Source organism: Nelumbo lutea, chromosome 4 (genome assembly GCF_056320005.1).
Source record: "Nelumbo lutea isolate HS-2025 chromosome 4, American lotus-T2T, whole genome shotgun sequence".
Classification (NCBI taxonomy): domain Eukaryota; kingdom Viridiplantae; phylum Streptophyta; class Magnoliopsida; order Proteales; family Nelumbonaceae; genus Nelumbo; species Nelumbo lutea.
In genome coordinates this window covers 32,169,822-32,187,439 of record NC_142687.1, presented here as the reverse complement: position 1 = coordinate 32,187,439, position 17,618 = coordinate 32,169,822, and the positions used below count along the sequence as shown (strand labels likewise).

General features: G+C 37.4%; 2 protein-coding genes across 3 annotated transcripts; one reads left to right on the top strand and one right to left on the bottom strand.

Annotated features, from left to right (window-relative positions):
• Positions 1 to 681: 681 nt before the first annotated feature.
• On the top strand, positions 682 to 6,515 carry LOC148855024 (beta-glucosidase 44-like). The gene is made up of 11 exons (XM_088982066.1): positions 682 to 1,071; positions 1,177 to 1,235; positions 3,351 to 3,426; positions 3,530 to 3,601; positions 3,899 to 3,986; positions 4,110 to 4,362; positions 4,462 to 4,577; positions 4,687 to 4,904; positions 4,999 to 5,030; positions 5,260 to 5,362; positions 6,037 to 6,515. Exons 1-11 carry the CDS (start codon positions 810 to 812, stop codon positions 6,312 to 6,314), a joined length of 1,557 nt encoding a protein of 518 aa, XP_088838192.1. The 5' UTR covers positions 682 to 809; the 3' UTR covers positions 6,315 to 6,515.
• Positions 6,516 to 13,808: 7,293 nt separating this feature from the next.
• LOC148855023 (heavy metal-associated isoprenylated plant protein 21-like) lies at positions 13,809 to 15,670 on the bottom strand. Of its 2 annotated transcripts, XM_088982065.1 has the most exons (3): positions 15,387 to 15,670; positions 15,148 to 15,223; positions 13,809 to 14,379 (listed from the first exon to the last, which is right to left on the bottom strand). In XM_088982065.1, the coding sequence occupies exons 1-3, from the start codon at positions 15,456 to 15,458 to the stop codon at positions 14,087 to 14,089; spliced, it is 441 nt and encodes a 146-aa protein (XP_088838191.1). In that variant the 5' UTR covers positions 15,459 to 15,670; the 3' UTR covers positions 13,809 to 14,086. The 2 variants fall into 2 exon arrangements, with proteins under 2 accessions (XP_088838191.1, XP_088838190.1); XM_088982064.1 differs by lacking the exon at positions 15,387 to 15,670 and having other exon boundaries at positions 15,148 to 15,331.
• Positions 15,671 to 17,618: the final 1,948 nt, after the last annotated feature.

The following is a 17,618-nucleotide window of genomic DNA, read 5'->3' as shown; positions in this document are numbered from 1 at the left end:
CTATTTCTCTCATAGGCATCGACCCTACTGACACATCCTACCATGCATTGGAAACATCTCCCATAAATAATGACACATAAGTAGGGAAGATATTCCCACCAATACATGGTGGGGATGTGCCTATGAGGTGCCATGTGTGAGGAGCAGATCCGGTCTCGGTTGCAAGTGACTATAAGGACTGGAAATTGGGATTTATTCCTCATAGATGGGGCACATCACACTGACCTCACGCAGCCCTATCCCAATTACATGATATGTTTCCGTTTTCCAATGTGCGGCTGGGAGGTGTTGTAAGATTGGTGTGGAGCAGATCTGGATTCTCCAGTCTCTACGATCTGTTCCTCACAAATGGGTGCCTCACAGACACGTTCACCGTGTATTGGAAACATCTCACATTGAATTATAACTAATAAGTACGAGAGATATTCTCTAGGATGTGCGTGTGAGGCACCAAGTGTGAGGAGCAGAGCCGGTTTCAGTCTCTACTTTGTCTATAAACAACTCATGAGGTGGCATGTTTAGACCTTAGTGGCCCTGTTCACAGAATTACTGTTTGCCTTCTGCTTCGGCAGTCGGCACATGCAGATCAGCAGAAGATAATTGGTAATTTACGTTTTGATAATTTGAATGTAATTCAGTAATTCCAGTAAAAAGAGAAAAGGACCCACATTCATTGTCATTGTCCCTCGTACGGGTTATCTTCGATTTATTTCCATTTCATCTATAAATTCACACTCTCTCTGCTTCGTCCTTCGATCAAAACCCAAGTCGAACTATTAAACCTCTCTATCTCTATCTCTTTCTGTCTCATGAGGGGCTCAACGATGAGAGCTCCGTTGCTGTGTTTGTTGAATTGTTTTCTTTTTCTTATAACGTACGTCTCCCATGCAGCGGAGACAGGTCCGGATGCATGGCCGGAGACCGCCCGGTTCGACACCGGGGGTCTGAGCAGAGAGAGCTTCCCGAAGGGTTTCGTGTTCGGAACCGCAACGTCGGCGTACCAAGTAGAAGGAATGGCGAGCAAGGAGGGTAGAGGCCCCAGCATTTGGGACGTCTTCGTCAGAATTCCCGGTAAATACTCACTGGAAACCTGAATTACCATTGTTGTCCTTGCCCTTCTCTTTCTCTTCTATTTCCATTCAAGTCCTTCATTTCTCGTTTCCAAAAATGCACCAGGAATTGTTGCAAAAAACGCTACAGGGGAGATGTCGGTGGACCAATATCACCGCTACAAAGTAAGTTCAAGTTAGCTCAATGTCAATCACCATTCTTAGCCGTTTGATCAACATCAAACGCTTGAGGGGACTGTGTTTCGTTCGTAAACTTGTTGAATACGAGTTCACATCTGCCCCCACAATAACGCCCCCCAAAAACGCTTCACACGCACATTTGAGCGTGTATTTAGAATATCTTTCGTAATTATCATTGAGAGATATTCTCAAGATGTGCTGTGGAACGTTTTTTAAGCTCTTTCTGGGGAGGTAGATGTGAATTCGTCGAATAGTGTTCAATGAAAAGCAGAGTGTATGAAGTCGCAGTGCACCGTCCCCACTAGTGACAAAAAGTAGACATTACACACTGGGCCGCTCGGGACAAACTCTCCCAGCGCTGGGCCTCGTGAACGGGCAGGCGAATCCGAATCTTGGGCGAACAGGCCCACAATTTAAAATACACGTAATCACGTATCTAAAAAGATGGGGCCCATAAATAGTACGTCCAATTTTGTCGGATAAGCTCTGGCTGTTGGGTACCAACACTATAGGCAGTTTCTGGGCTGCGCACGTTGTGGGCATTCACCCATTTACGCCCATTCTTTTGTTTTTAATTAAAATAAATTAATATATAATTATTAATTTATTCATTCTCATGATAACGTGATATTTTCAGAAATCCTTTTAAGCTGTTGGCCCTAACAGTTAAATTTCTGATTGTGGATCCCACCAAATCGGTGGAGCGAAGAATACAATAATTGCACCAAGCAAGTTGATTGCAGCATTAGGGCATTGTGGAATAACAGTACAGGATGGCTGTGTCCATTCAGGCTACCCACAATTTGTTCCTACATTGCAGCACCTTTACTGGGAACATCTCATCTTGATTGACAAGAGAAATATTCCCAATGCGCAATTGTAATGTTCCGTGGCTAAAGATGTGGGAACAGATCGTGAGTAGCGAATCTGAGCCTGGCTGTGTCATGGCATGTGTAACCAATGTTAATGACCGCGCAAGGATCAAAATTTTGCCGAGACGACATGTAACATGTAGGTAGGTCACCCATACGCGAAACTTTGATTCTTGTGGGTTTGACCCATTTCAGTGACTAGGCATGACTTAGACCTACCTTATGAAATAGGCTTTGAAAGAAAATAAAAAAAAGGGAGTGGGGGTCGAATGTAATAAAAAATATTTGATGATATAATATAAGTTTTATAATATTTTATAACTAATGAATTGGGTGGATCAGATCAAGGTATATTCAAATTTGATCTATTAATTAAATGAATCTAAAATTTCCAATTCAATCTGATTTATTAGGATTAAGGGAGGTATCCAAATATAGATCTTACCAGATAGAATTTGGATTCGAATTGGATCTAATCTAACTTATTTATAGCCCTATATCCACATGCAAAAAATGGGTGCTTCTCTAATTCTACGTTAACGATAAAACACTCCCTTTGGTAGATGACTAAGGGCTAATTCTGAATTTGAGTGTTATGGGCTATGGGACCAATATTAACGCCACACGCCAATCATAGAGTGCATTTGGCCCACAACCACTCAAACTCTCATTTCGCATCTATAGCAACTGCTACAGCCACAATGGGCCTTCTTCTCATAGGCCCAAAGATGTTGAAAATAAGAAGACGTGATTGGAGTTACAATTTAGGGCGAGGACCACACCTTGATTTTATTGGCCCCTATGGATCCAATACCAGCCAGCCTTCCAGGCTTTTGAGTTTCGAGAAACAAGCCGAGTCCGAGATGATTGTGTTGGATTGGCATTAGCACCCAAACAAGTCCTACCAGAAAAGTTGGTTTGGTTTTCCAGTCAGAATTTTGTATTATTACCAAACATATCCGGTTATGATGGGTACAAACACGAATGCAAATATATCAGAAAAAAATTGCTGTTATTTTCGGTACAAAAATGTATTCTTATCAAATGCCTACGAAACCAAAACGTAGTGTAAATTCACTTCAATTACCTTTAAAAACAATGTTCTATATAGGGAAAAAAAAAGGAACACTTGTATTGTCACGAGCCACCTACTTCATATATAACAAATTTTTTCTCTTCTTCTGTTAGATGTGAATTTAAATAGAAGTGTAACATTTTTTTGTTACAGGAAGATGTGAATCTCATGGCAAACTTGAACTTCGATGCATATCGGTTCTCGATCTCATGGTCCAGGATTTTCCCAGGCAACTATTATCTTTTAACTGGCGTTTAAGTGGTTGATCCATTCTTCTTTCTATTGCCCAAGAAATGATGATGTCTTGTATGCAAAACTCTCTTTTCATGTAGATGGAGCTGGAAAGGTAAATTGGAAGGGAGTTGCTTATTACAATAGGTTGATTGACTACCTGCTTGCAAAAGGTAAATTCCTCCCAAGAACCTGATTATTGTCCGGTCCAGCATTTTGTATTAGCCAATTGCTCAAGACACTGACTTGTGTTCTGATCATCTGGAATCTGGACCTGGTTCAGTCTAGTTTTACAATCACCAATTTTCACACTCCTGTTCCTGTAATGGCTTGAATTGGACCCAAGAGTGATGCCAGCTAATGCCACACAACCATTTTCAGCTTCCATGATCTGATCATTATTTATTTGTCATGAATATTTACATCAATTGATTGAACTTGTAACAGTACTATATTTGTTTCACCTCTAGGTATCACCCCATATGCTAACCTCTATCACTATGATCTTCCCTTGGCACTTGAGAAGAAGTACAATGGATTACTAAGCCGTGAAGTTGTGTAAGTACATTGTTAAGCAAAGGACTAATAAGCTTGATTAACCTTTCATCTATACAACAATCTGGATCTTTAACATGCTCATTTGATTGGCTTGACTGTTGACAATTCATACAAACCATACAGGAACGACTTTGCGAATTTTGCCGAATTTTGTTTCAAGACATTTGGTGACAGAGTGAAGAATTGGATGACATTTAATGAGCCAAGAGTGGTTGCTGCTCTTGGTTATGATAATGGTTTTTTTGCTCCTGGAAGGTGTTCCAAACCGTATGGAAACTGTACAGCTGGGAATTCTGGAACTGAGCCTTATATTGTGGCCCACAATCTGATTTTATCTCATGCAGCTGCAGTTCAGAGATACCGTGAGAAGTACCAGGTAAGTGCAATATTTCCAGTTTGTCTAAATTTATCTGACATTAGAAGTCACATAAAAGCCTTTAACAGTGATTCTTATTATCTGCTTGTATAATTTTAGGCACATCAAAAAGGGAGGATTGGAATTCTCTTGGATTTTGTTTGGTATGAACCACTTACCAGAGGAAAGGCTGATCAACAAGCAGCCCAGAGAGCAAGGGACTTTCATGTTGGATGGTAAAAGCACATAAATGTCATTGAGATTAAATATCTCACTGAACACGATGATCATTTAGCAATGTGTTAGGATTTATTCATGGATAGTTTGACAATTGTGGGTTTACAGGTTTCTTCATCCTATTGTATATGGTGAGTACCCAAAAACAGTGCAGAACATTGTTGGAAAGAGGCTTCCCAAATTTACAGATGAAGAGGTTAAAATGGTCAAGGGGTCTATAGATTTTGTGGGTATCAACCAATATACCACCTATTACATGTATGATCCACATCAAACCAAGAAGCAACCTCCTGGCTACCAGAACGACTGGAATGCAGGATTTGCTTGTAATATCTTCTTCCCTTACTACTTTCTATCAAGAAGTATGTTCTATGAGTATTCCTTTTGTTACTGATTTGTAGTTATGTTTGGACTTTGCAGATGCCAAAAAGGGGGTGCCAATTGGTCCACGGGTAACCAAAATAACTGAACTTTTATCATTTATGTTTGTTTATTGATGATAAAAGCTGAAAGTTGAAAGAAAAATTCTGAATAAGTTGGGCATTTTGATGGACTTGGAGCACCCAAGAAGGCTAAAGAACCTTTTCAACCTCTTAATTATGGTTGAGATGATGTTTCATCTTGCTTTCCACTATTACATGCAATATTTTATTTTTCACTGAACAATTTGAACATTTCCAGGCAAACTCTTATTGGCTTTATGAGGTGCCATGGGGTTTATACAAGGCTCTGATCTATATAAAAGAGCGTTATGGGAACCCTACCGTGATCTTATCAGAAAATGGTATGACATATGAAGCCATGAAGTTATTCGTTTTCTTATGTTTCTATTTTCTTTTCTTCCTCTTTACTGTTGTCTTAAGATACAAATTATATGTTACTATACCAAATCGACCCTGTAACTCAGTATTTTTAATCATCAATCATGATCTTTTAATCAATATTATCAGTTAGGAGGTCTAATTGCAACCCAAACTTTCTCCTAAATTGATTAGGCTGTGTTTGTTTGCAATGTAAATATTTATCGATGTAAAAGTACACCAGTGGAGTTCAACATCAATCGGTTTAAATGAGTGAATTGTTGTAAAGTGAAAGGCATGATTATCAATGTAAAACTCTACTGTAAGTGGAGTTTATATCGATTTTCGATGTAAAACTACATTCAAAACAAATGCCGATAAATACAGACCAGGAGTGGAGTTTTACACCGGTCTGTACTTACACCGAAAACAAACATAGCATTAGGAAATATGGGTTGCTTATGGAACATAATGGCAGCTATGGAGTCTGCAAAGTCATTCTTTAATACTCTCCACAAGTGCCTGAAAATATTTTCATCACAAAATAGTTTATTTTCATATTCTGCATGTTCACTCTTATAATTGTAGATTGAATGGATAGATGACATTAACCATGCAGTCTTGGGCTCAATCTTATCTCAAACACTTTTAATGGCAGGCATGGATGATCCTGGCAATGTCACACTTCCCAAGGGGTTGCATGACACTACAAGAATCAATTACTACAAGAGCTATTTACTTGAACTCAAGAAAGCTGTAGATGAAGGAGCCAATGTGATTGGCTACTTTGCATGGTCACTGCTAGACAACTTTGAATGGAGATTGGGATACACTTCAAGGTTTGGTATAGTCTATGTTGACTTCAAAACCCTCAAGAGGTACCCGAAGATGTCTGCCTACTGGTTCAAGGAATTACTTGGTAGAAAGAAGCACTAAGCGGCATTGGCCATCCTCTTTTTAATCCTTCCCAGTGTTGCAGTGTAATAGTGCTTCTGGTTTAGTAGATATCTGTATCTCTTCTGTTTCTTTTGTCTTTTGTATGGGTTGTCTTCAATTGGCATGCTATATCCCTCATGGATGGTTGAGATGCTGGATATCAATGAAAAGCTATGTTAACCTACTTGGTTTCCTATAAAATATTCAAATCTTGTCATCTTTTTGTTTTAGTTTCCTTTTTTCTTCCAATGTCCTACATCTATGGACCCTTTGCTTCTCTAAAATTGCATCCCTTCAGCCAAATGAAAGATATAAAAGCCACAAAATCGCCAATTTGTATTCTCAACTAGATCAAAGAAAATACCACAAATATCCCAATGACCCGGTTGGGAAAACAGTCAAATTACAATTGCAGCAAATCTATGAATATGATAAAGATATACAATCATTTGGCAATTTCAGGTGTAATGTATATGCCTGGATCCTACCGATATACCAAGCATACATTTTGGGCCGCAAATGTTAAGTGCTAACCAGTTAGATTGGACCCTAATCGTCATTCCATGTCTTGATGTCTAATTGAATTGCTGGATATGGAGACATAGTTCTCATTCGATGGTGATTTGGATTGATTTGACCTGACCCAATTGATCACACCTATGTAGTTAGTCTTATTTATGGACCTTAACTGAATTGATACTAAACATGTTTATTCCCATTTATCATGTTGTTTGTTGGTTCACCACCAACTACAAATTAACTGTGACATCAAATGGCCCCATTTTTATATATTAGGAATGGCAATAAATCGAGCCCATTTCAGCCATGTCAACAATCTACCATCCTAGAGCCCAGCCCAATCCAGGCAACAGAATTTTCAGTCATTTTTGCATTTGAACTTTTTTTTGGGCATATCTCAAGACTTCAGCTTCTAATGCCCCACTAAGCACCAAGTTGATATATAAAGTACAGACAGTCGTAGACTTCAAAAGATTGTAGGAGTCATAATCACCCATCAACATGCAATGATCTCACTTCCACTGTTCCACATTTAAGCCTGTAAGGATTAATGAGGCCATAATATAAGTTCCCATTTATAATGTGAAAATCCATGGAAATTGAATTATTAACAAAATAGATTGAATTTGAACCTTAAGCTCTGTTTGTTTGCAGTTCTGCTCTGAACTGGATACAAATTTTGAACCTTCCTCCTACCTCAATTCTTCCTCATGTAAAAGTGGGGATTATATCATCTTGCTTCTTACTTCAGTGTCAGACAAATAACTCTCCTCTTTCCATTCCCTTTCATATAAACTATAAACTGAAGATCACTTCATTTTACTTTCTATCTTTACTTCTCATAAATAAATAAGACAAAGTCAAACCTGGAACAAAAGTAAACCAGAATTTACACTCAGCCTATTTGCACTCGTGCACATGGAATTCACACTACAAAGCACAAACAAACTGATCCTTAGGTTTTGAAACTTTTTTCAACTAAAAGCTAAACTACGTACGTACAACCTGCATCTACCATGCCCGAGAATCCGAGGGTTTTTCTGACAAGAAGAGTTGCAGTCAACAAATATCAGACTATCAGTCTCAAGCTTCGACCTAAGGCCCACAATAATGCTCATCCTCTCTAGCTTGGACGACATTGTTGCATCAATCAAGTTGTCAGCTTTGTCTTGTTGTCTGAATTGGTCAGCACACTTTGAATCTTCATGTGTGAACAGAAGAAGTTTGGCACCCTTTGAGTTGAGACATGTACCCATCACTCTATATCTAGTGGGAGAAGACCTGCTGCAAGGAGGGTATCAACCACTCTCTAGCTAAGGTGACAGAGCCAGTTCTTGCAGGTCCATCCATCTGGGGGCCGGGGACACTCAATCTTTGTCCTTACTCTCGTCTAGTCTTGCAGAAAGCTAGAACAGTGCAAATAGATTATAGAGGTCAAGACTTTAAAGAGGACAAATACCTTGAACCAGTCCAAGTAAAGGCTGTGCGTTTATCTACCAAAACAGTCTCCAACAATCCAAAGGGTGTATCATATGTAGCTCATTCTTCCTTTTCCGGAGTAGCCTTAACATTCCAGTCTCCTTTTCCCCTTTCTATAAGTTTTTCCATTGAAGTGCTTTTTTGGAAGGATATTTTATCAATCTTAGCTACAATCCCAAGCACTACTCTAGGATTTCTTTAAGAAATGTATAATTGGGTTTCTGCTTGGTTGTTCAAGTTTCTAGATCTGATAACTAGAAGCCAATGTCCCAACTGGTTTATTGTGGTTGAAATTTTTGTAATAAAAAATGCATAAAATTCAAAAATGCCATTTAGAGTCCATTCCTTTTTTTCGATTTTGAGAGGGAGAAAATTGGTCAATGGGATTTTGGTTCCTATTGATCAAGAAACCCATGTTCTTTTTTCATATTTAGGTGGGTCCATGAAAAATTTGTTTTCCATGTGTATCACTTACCCGTATGATTTGGAATTTTCTACCAACAAAACATGTTCCAACCCTCTACCAACTTAATCTAACACCGCACATCTCACCATGATATTGGGACCCACCATGTATGAGATGTGTGGTGTGAGATCATGATGGTAGAGGGTTGGAACATGTTTTTGCAGGTGGTCCGGACTCAGGTAAGTGATACCCACCTCCTAGGTGAGTAAGTAACTTTTTTTATCCAGGAGAAAGTTGCCAACACTTTGACTAGACAAAATTGTCCCCTTTAATAATGGTTTTTATGGCTAAAATGGTCACTATCTTATTTACTTGAGAAATAAAAGAACATGGGTAAAATATACTTAACTTAGCCGAGTAAATAACTTACCAAGGAAGCCTTCATTGGGGATAGGAATTCTACCTTTTTTGGGTGTTTTACCCAATTCATATGAATTCTTAAAATAATCATGCAATTCTAATGTATGCATTTTGTGAGAATTCAAACCTACACCTTGGGTGCGTTTTTGCAATTCTCAACAATGACAAATACCCTTCTTTCTCAAAAGATTGATTCATAGTAGGGAAAACCTATGATACTGGAAAGACATGGTATGAGAAGAGCTTTGACCAATCAAAGCACCTCTGTGAATTTTATCTTTTATGACACCAACTGGTTGGCTGTAAGAATTTCTAGTATCATGTGTCTTCCCGGTATCATAGCCTAGTGCACAAGGCTCTCGCCAAGGCAAGGTGTGGGGAAGGACAGATGTACACAGCCTTACCCCTCTACATACAAAGAGGTTGTTTCCAAGATTTGAACCCTAGTCACTTAGGATTCAATGGGGTAATCCAACCATTGCGCCAAAGCCCACCTCCTAAGTTATTATTTAATAAAATTAAAATAATTATAATAAAACAATTATTATGTTTAAAAGTAAACAAAAATAATTCAAAGCATGTTATTATCTAATAAAAATTAATGACCTTGTAAGATATCATTTCCTTTCATCTCTTAACACCAATGTTCTAAAAACCGGATCGGACCAACCAATTGAACTATAACCCAGCCCCTGGATGGTCCAGACATACCCCTAAAACCGGTATGTTCAAAAAACCGCTTATTCGACCGTTTCAATCAGAGAACCAGCGAACCAGTCCTAGTTTTGCATAACTGGCCGGTTTTGTAACATTCTCATTTTTAGTACAAAAAAAACAAAAAAAACTTAAAATTGGGCCAAACAGCCCCTAAGGTTTAATAAAAAAATCCCTATCCCAGCCAAAAATAAACCCTCTTTGATCGATCTCTGACTCTCTTCTTCCTTTTCAAACCTAACCTAAGTGCAACGACTCCAGCCACCATCACCAGTGCCTCACCGCCGATGCGGTGGCGGCGGTTCTCTGTTCACCGCCCTCTCCTAGTCTTCTTCCCTCTTTCCTTCTCCTCCTCCTCTTCCTCCTCCTCCCACCACCTAAATCTGATTTCTTTTTCTATAAGTTTGAATCTGATTTATGCAACATTTAATCATTTATTTTTCTTTAATTCTTGAACTTGAAATTAATTAATTATTGTAGTTTTGTTATAGGTTTGATTTTTTGCTTCAGGCTTTTAGTCCACCAAATAGAAATTTAAATTTGAATAAATTGATTTCATATTTTGAATTTAGGTGATATTGATATTGAAATAGCTGAAAATTAAAATCAATTTTAGTTTACCATGTATGCATTATAATTTTTGAATTGATATTTCTTGAAATGTCATTGTGATGATGGTGGTTATAATTAGGATTGAGTCTTGAACTTTATTGGATTGTTGATGTATTTGTTTTCATTGTGGGACATATTGTCTTAAACTTTGAAGGTTTGAAGTACTTATTTCTATTTTGGATTAATTGTCAATTATATTTAGTATTTTTTTTATTTTATTTATGGTCTATATATTATTTATTACATCATCACAATCCAATCTCGGATTCAACCTCAGTCGAACCTCTCACCCGTGAGCCTCTACCTTTATTGGGTCGATGCCCGGTCTGGTTCTTTGAACATTGCCTAACACAACCTAAAACGGGAAATATAAATTATTTATAACTAAGTCATAAAAAGTTATTTGCAATTTTACAAAATAAAAATACGAGTAATATTAGAAATAAGAAGAATAAAGGAAAATTGTATATCACCCTTAAAAATCATTGTCTAGAAAAAGGCTAGTAATTTATCTATCTATCCATGGTTTTCAAACTGGACCACAAATAGAACCATTCTGGCCACCAGTTCCTGGGTCAAATGGTTTGACCGTCTGGTCCAACCCCAGGTCGAATGGTTTTGACCACCAGTTCCTGGGTCCAAAACCAAAACCGGGCCCATGACCGATTCTCGAATCAACTAGTTCAACTGTCTGTCCGGTCCAGTTTTGAAAACCATGTATTTATCTATCTATGGGTCGGTGCAAATTTACCACTTAACTCTACCCACTAAATTCCAATTGATCATTTAACGCTTTTTAGAATTTTATTTTAAACTTTTTTAGGATCAAGTAGGATTTGGGATTTTACACAAAACTAGTTGTCTATCTACAATTAAAAAAATATATTGTTTTATGTTTAATTTTTTATATTTATGCTATTTTTATGGAGGATTTTTTAGTTTCAAATCAAATGTAATTTAAATCAGATATCTAAATATATAGATATATTAAAGTCAAATCCCTCTCTCTCTCTCTCACACATACACATAATCCAACTGCACTATCAGTGTAAATGGAGCATGATCTTTGTGACTAGGCATTTGAATATCTTAACATTAGAGGAATCAAAAATCGAATCTCAATTTCTCAACTAACATTCATTTTGCAATAAAACTTTATGCTTGTGCACCATTTACAAATTTTCAAATAGAAAAGGCAATAAAAGTTGAACCAAATTTATTAGCTAAACTCCTTTTTGAAGTTTAATTTAGAAAAGCATGGACTCACTCCAACCACATCTGTAAAGGTAGAAATTTTCACTAATCAATAATCAAAGCATAGTACCAGAGAGGCTCAATGTCACTGTGTCAGATATTTCTATGCATAGATATCTACCAAAAGATACTTCGATGGAGATGGCCAAAAAATTTTTACCCAAAACAGACAGCACTGAAATATTTTTCTATTTTAATATACCAAGTTTTGCTGCATTATTCACACAAAATCATTCCTTGTATGATAAAAATCGGGTTGATAATCAATGGTGACGCTAGGCTAGCCACCCTTGAACCAGAATTCGACAGGCGTATGTTGGTGAACTTGCACTGACGATGGATGACTGACTGATGACAGTAACGTGAACCCTATCTCCAACATTCCACTCTGGTTTTACTTGTAAGAACCAATACTGACTGACGTAGGAGGTAGGACGAGATCAGAGGATCCTCCTCATCTCTTAGGCTATCTCCCTAATCCCTATACGTGGGACATAGCCAAATGGGTCGTACCATCGGGCCCATATGTAGCCCAACTGGCTGATAGTAGTCTAGTCTAGTTCCTAACCTAACAGGTTGGGCCTAAGGCCCTAAGCCGCTAACTGTCCAATTATTGAGTTCTTTTTTATCAGTTCCTCACTCTGCAATTGGGGTTATTGGATTGAGTTCTAATCAAAGATATCCCCTCTACGAGGCTCCTACCAATCGAGTGGTGGATAATGGATCATAAAAAGGGAAACCCAATTGCCCTTTTTTTCTCTCTCAAAATATGTAGTGCTTGTGTCTGAGCTAAAGTAATCAATAATGGAGCTGATTAATTTATTAAAATCCAAGACAGATCTCTCTTTATGAAATGACAACCTAAGTTTTTGATTTAACAATAGATGATTGATTGGTGTGGGGATCACTCAATTAGTCAATTAAGTTACCAAAACAGTGTTAAAAGGCACATGATTAAAGCTCTTCCTTTATGAGAAAACTACTTCTCTTTGAGAACTAAACAAGGTCAAATAAATCTTAAGCCTGGCATTGTGCTCCTCGGAATCATTCTCCCACTTTCATTGTTTGTGTTTTTTACCATTTTTTGGTGGCCACGAGTCTCACCACAAACTAGAAGGAGCCAAAAAGAAAAGAAAAATTGTTTTATAGACGGAGATAATCTTAAATGTCATAGCTAGTCTTAGGAAGGGAATTGCTTTAGAAATTAGAAGGGCAAATATGGAGAGCCAACATGGCCACTTAAGTTTTCAAGGGTTCTTAAATATAGATTATTTGATATCTAGCTATCATGTACTTATGGACAAGGAGAAAAATAAAGAAGAGTTGTATTCATCAGATAAGGCTAAACTGATCTTTGACCAAACAGGTTCCTCAAGTGGGACCAGCCCAATAATGCATATCCTTCTTCTCCGCCAGATTGGCACCCGTAGGTCCTGCCTATGGTCGTACTGTGAGGTACTTTGTGAATAGGTAAGGGTAATGGTGAGTGTCCTCAGTAATAATCTATTGACACTATCCCTCTATTGTTTACTTACAAATTCCTTCCTCACAAGTCACAAGTCACAACTAGTTTAGTCCAGGACCCAAAAGCTTTTGTGGATTGATTTGATATAAATGTTTGATGTTTTGTCTATACCACATACTGTTAACCCGTAAAGTTGGTTGGTCTATCCGGGTCTGTGTTGGACCCGGATTAAACTACGCGAGAAAAAATAAAACCCAACATAACCTGGAAAGTGGAAACCTTGTATAGGTTAGGAAATTAAATGAGAAAATGGGTCGGGGTGGATCTGTTTGGTTCAATCTAGGATAGGTTGAAAAGCGCCCAACAAGCACCAGAGAGGACAAAATTAACAAGCTGTAGATCTGAATGAAATTCGCCTTTTCAGACTACAAAAATAAAGATAAAGGAAACCAAACCTATGATAGGATTTTTCGAAATTTTCATGAACCCACTCCACTTATGTTTAAATTATTTTAGTTGCGATTGATAGCACAAAATCATCATTTAATGGGTCTAATTGTGATTAGACCCATCAATGTATGAGATCGGCTTCTATCAGAAAACAGAAGGATCAGTACTGTACTTATTGTCACCGAAAAAGCCCCAAAAACCACTTTTCTGTTTATCTTATTATGTCTGACAAACCTGGAATCAACAACCCTAGATAGTCCATGAAGTCACAAGATGCAACAACAGTGTACCATCAAGAAGAAGAAGAAGAGGAAAAAGTTCCTCTGGTTACAAACACAGCATTCATCTTGCTAGTAACTCATCTGACACCACTTTCATCTGTGGGTCTAAAACCCATTAAATTAATAAACCAGTAGTAGAGACTCTCTCTCTCTCTCACACACATGGAATTTTCTACATGATTGAACAAGCATTTGGGTTCTCATCGCTGAAGAGTGTCATTAAATTCTCATCAGTTGCATTTGGAGCAGGGTTTGCTTGAACCACATTCTTCACATATCCTGCTGGTGCCTTCTTGTCGTAGGCCTGAGTCGCATAAGGATATGCCACTAAATTATAAGGGACGTAAGGCCAAAATTCAGCCTTCTTTCCAGTGCCCTGAACTTTCTTCAGGACCTTGTTTGGCTCAACGTAGCCGGCGACCGTCACCCGGCTTTGTTTTCTATTTACCTCCACCGATCTCACACCTGAATTGAATAAAGAAATAAACAATAACTTGCTATTAGAAGAAACCCATTTGGCGGTTGTTAATACAATATGGATATCAGAATTGTTGTATTCATATGAAGTAGATGTTCATAGGGGGAACGTTATGTTAATCTACTAATTCTATTATGTTAATACGTGATATAGACACTAGTATTATTGTGTTAATATTATAACATCTTTTGTCTGCTTTTAGGGGGTTCATGTATCGGATTAGTATGCCAAAATACTCAGATGCAGTGAAAGAAAAGGAAGGAAAAATAGAAAGAAAGAAAGAAATTAAGAAAGGGTTTTCAGTTTTCTGTTACGTTATTGCAGATGAATTTGGAAAGAAATTAAAGTCCTCGTCTTCTATTAGAGGCAACCAACCAAACCAAACCAAACCATCTTATATATGGAAAACAAAACAGAGAAAAAATATATCGAGAAAGACAGGAAGTACATATGGATGACTTCTTCTTCTTCTTCTTCTTTTGGTGTGTGTGCGTGTGTTTATCTTACAAATTTCTCGTATATTGAGCAGTTACCTAGCGGCAAAATATGCAAAGCAAATAAACAGAAACCGAATTGAAATAGAATTGAACTTAGTCCAACAAGGACTTCTTTTGTGCGTTCAAATCCAAGAGGTTACATTTTTTTTTCTGTTTAAGGTATGAGTAAAATGGAAAAAAGAACTTTGTCTTGAGAGAGAGAGAGAGAGAGAGAGAGAGAGAGAAGACGCAGAAAAAGAGTAAAATTTGTCTTTGAACCTTTCATGGAGGAAACAGCATGCCTAACTCTACTTTCACAGCCATCACAGTCCATTTTCACCTTGATCTCCACTGTCTGATAGAAACAAAATAAACCAGCTTTGAGTAAAAGGCTACTGACATAACAAGTTCCAATCCAGAGAGAAAGGAAGGTCGGGGTTAAAGGCATTCTCTTTTGCAGCTTACACATAAGAAGTGATTAAAAGAGCACAAGATGAAAAGTGTGAGCTGGAGCTAACCTGCATTGGTTTGCGTTTGCTCTTTTTGCTAGATACAGTGCAAAAGTTTGGAAGATGGTCAAGAAAACCCATTTTTGTTTCTTCTCCTGAGACAGAAAGCAATAGTGAGTTTCAAACAAAAGAGGGAGAGAGTGAGGAGGGGAACTTGGAGGTGGAACTGGAAACAGGAGAGGGCTTGTGAAATATATATATATTTATGATGATGAGTTTTTGTACATGGAAGATGTATCAAGTAATGGGCCATCGGTTTAAAAAAGAATTGAATAGGGAGAGGTTCGGATCCCAAATCATACTTGGTGCTTACATAACATTATAGGAAAGCTAATTTTTTTGGGTTTTCTTTAATGTGATTTTATTCAATGGGAGTGGCCTGCTTTCCAAATTTTTTATTTCGAAATTAAACGACTAGAATATCTTGTGTTTATTATTATTATTATTATTAGTATTATTAGTAGTAGTAGTAGTAGAAGTAGTAGTAGTAGTAAAATAATCATTTCATAGACCCTATGACTGTTCTACATCTATCCATACGTATAGAGGATTATTTGGTATCAATATTCAATTACTTCCATATTAAGGATCTCATAACAAGTCAACTTTATTGACGGTTGTAAAGATCTGGGGGAAGATGGGGATATAAAATGATAATCTAGTATATGTTTGGCATTGATGCTACAGTTCAGATAACGGTGCTGCTGATGTGTGGCCTGGAGCACCGCCTTTTTTTTTTTTTTGTTGGAATCATTGCTGTCAGGTAGAACGTTTCTTGGAGCAACAACTTTTTCTGTTTGGTACCAATGCTCCAGGAAACGTTTTCTGCACTTCTACCCATTATCCACTGTCACATCATTATCTTGTTGGCAGAATGAGCTGCAGCTCCAGGAAACGCCAAATTTAGCGTTGCTCCAAGCCATGCCTTCCCAATTTCCAAGGCATGGCTTGGAACACCGTTTTCTATGGAAAAACGGTTTCAAATAGAAGGTTGTTTCCTTAAACACCGTTTTTTCCTACATGACACTGATGTGGCACCGTTTTTTCCTACATGACACTGATGTGGCACCGTTTTCTAGAGAAACAACAACGGTTCTAAACAGACGCCTAATGAATATGTTCATAAGGAAATCACCAGTACATTATTTTTAATTTTATTTAAGGATTTTTTTTGCTATTTTTTATTTAAAGATGAAGCATATGCATAAATGTTAAACTTTTTTTTAATTTGTATTTTTTGTTATTATTTGGGGTTATGGTTTCTCATTTCTGTGATAAACTTCTTAGCACTTGCTGCACTGATGGGGATAGATGGTTTGTAGATTAATTGAAATAAGCCAAGTTTTCAAAGGCATCACAGAGTAAAGGGTATGGATTCTGGAGCCCATCTTAACTTGCATAATTGAAATAAGAAAGGTTCTTGTGAATGAATAAGAGGAGATGCTAACCCTAATCCATACCTATCCTAAATCCTAGATTTTTTCCCTTATTTTATTGTGTAAAATGAGATAAGGTCAACCGTAGAGGAGTTATAGGTGAAACTTTCCGAGAATGGCAAGCTCCTTTGTAACCATCCTTAGTTTTGAGGGGGATTTCCTAGAAATTTGAGTGTTAAACTAGGCAATCAAAAAAGGCATGATACTGGTTCATTGGTTACTACATGATTGGTTACCATTTATATGATACTGGTTCATTGGTTATAAGTTTTTTCCTGATATCATAGTCGAATTCATAAAAAAAAAATGTCAACCAACACTACTATTTTATCTTAGCTTCCAATTTTTTTCCACTATAAATTTGGTTTGTGTCTTTTCTTTGGCCATTCTTTTTCATTTTTTGTTTTTCTTTTTATTCGAAAAGTATATATGGTCACATACTTTTGGGGATCTTTTTTTAGGCCTTTTTACAGTTCACTCCACCTCAGAATTGGGAAATTATGTTTTCAAATGTATTTACTCACAGCTTCCCCTATAAACAGAATCACCCCTGTGAAGAATTAGGAATATTTCCCCCCTTGACACTGACCCAAACTGAACGATCAAATTGTGAATTCCGAGGTTGAATATATGGTGAAAAACGTTTTTTAAGGATAAATAGACTATACTCCACCTCAGAATTCTAAATTTCACTACAAACCTACAATAATTCAAAATTTCAAATACCTCCACTTATAACACTAATACCGCAATACTCACCTATGTATTAGCATCAATTATGAGCTGACACACCTACCCTTACTGT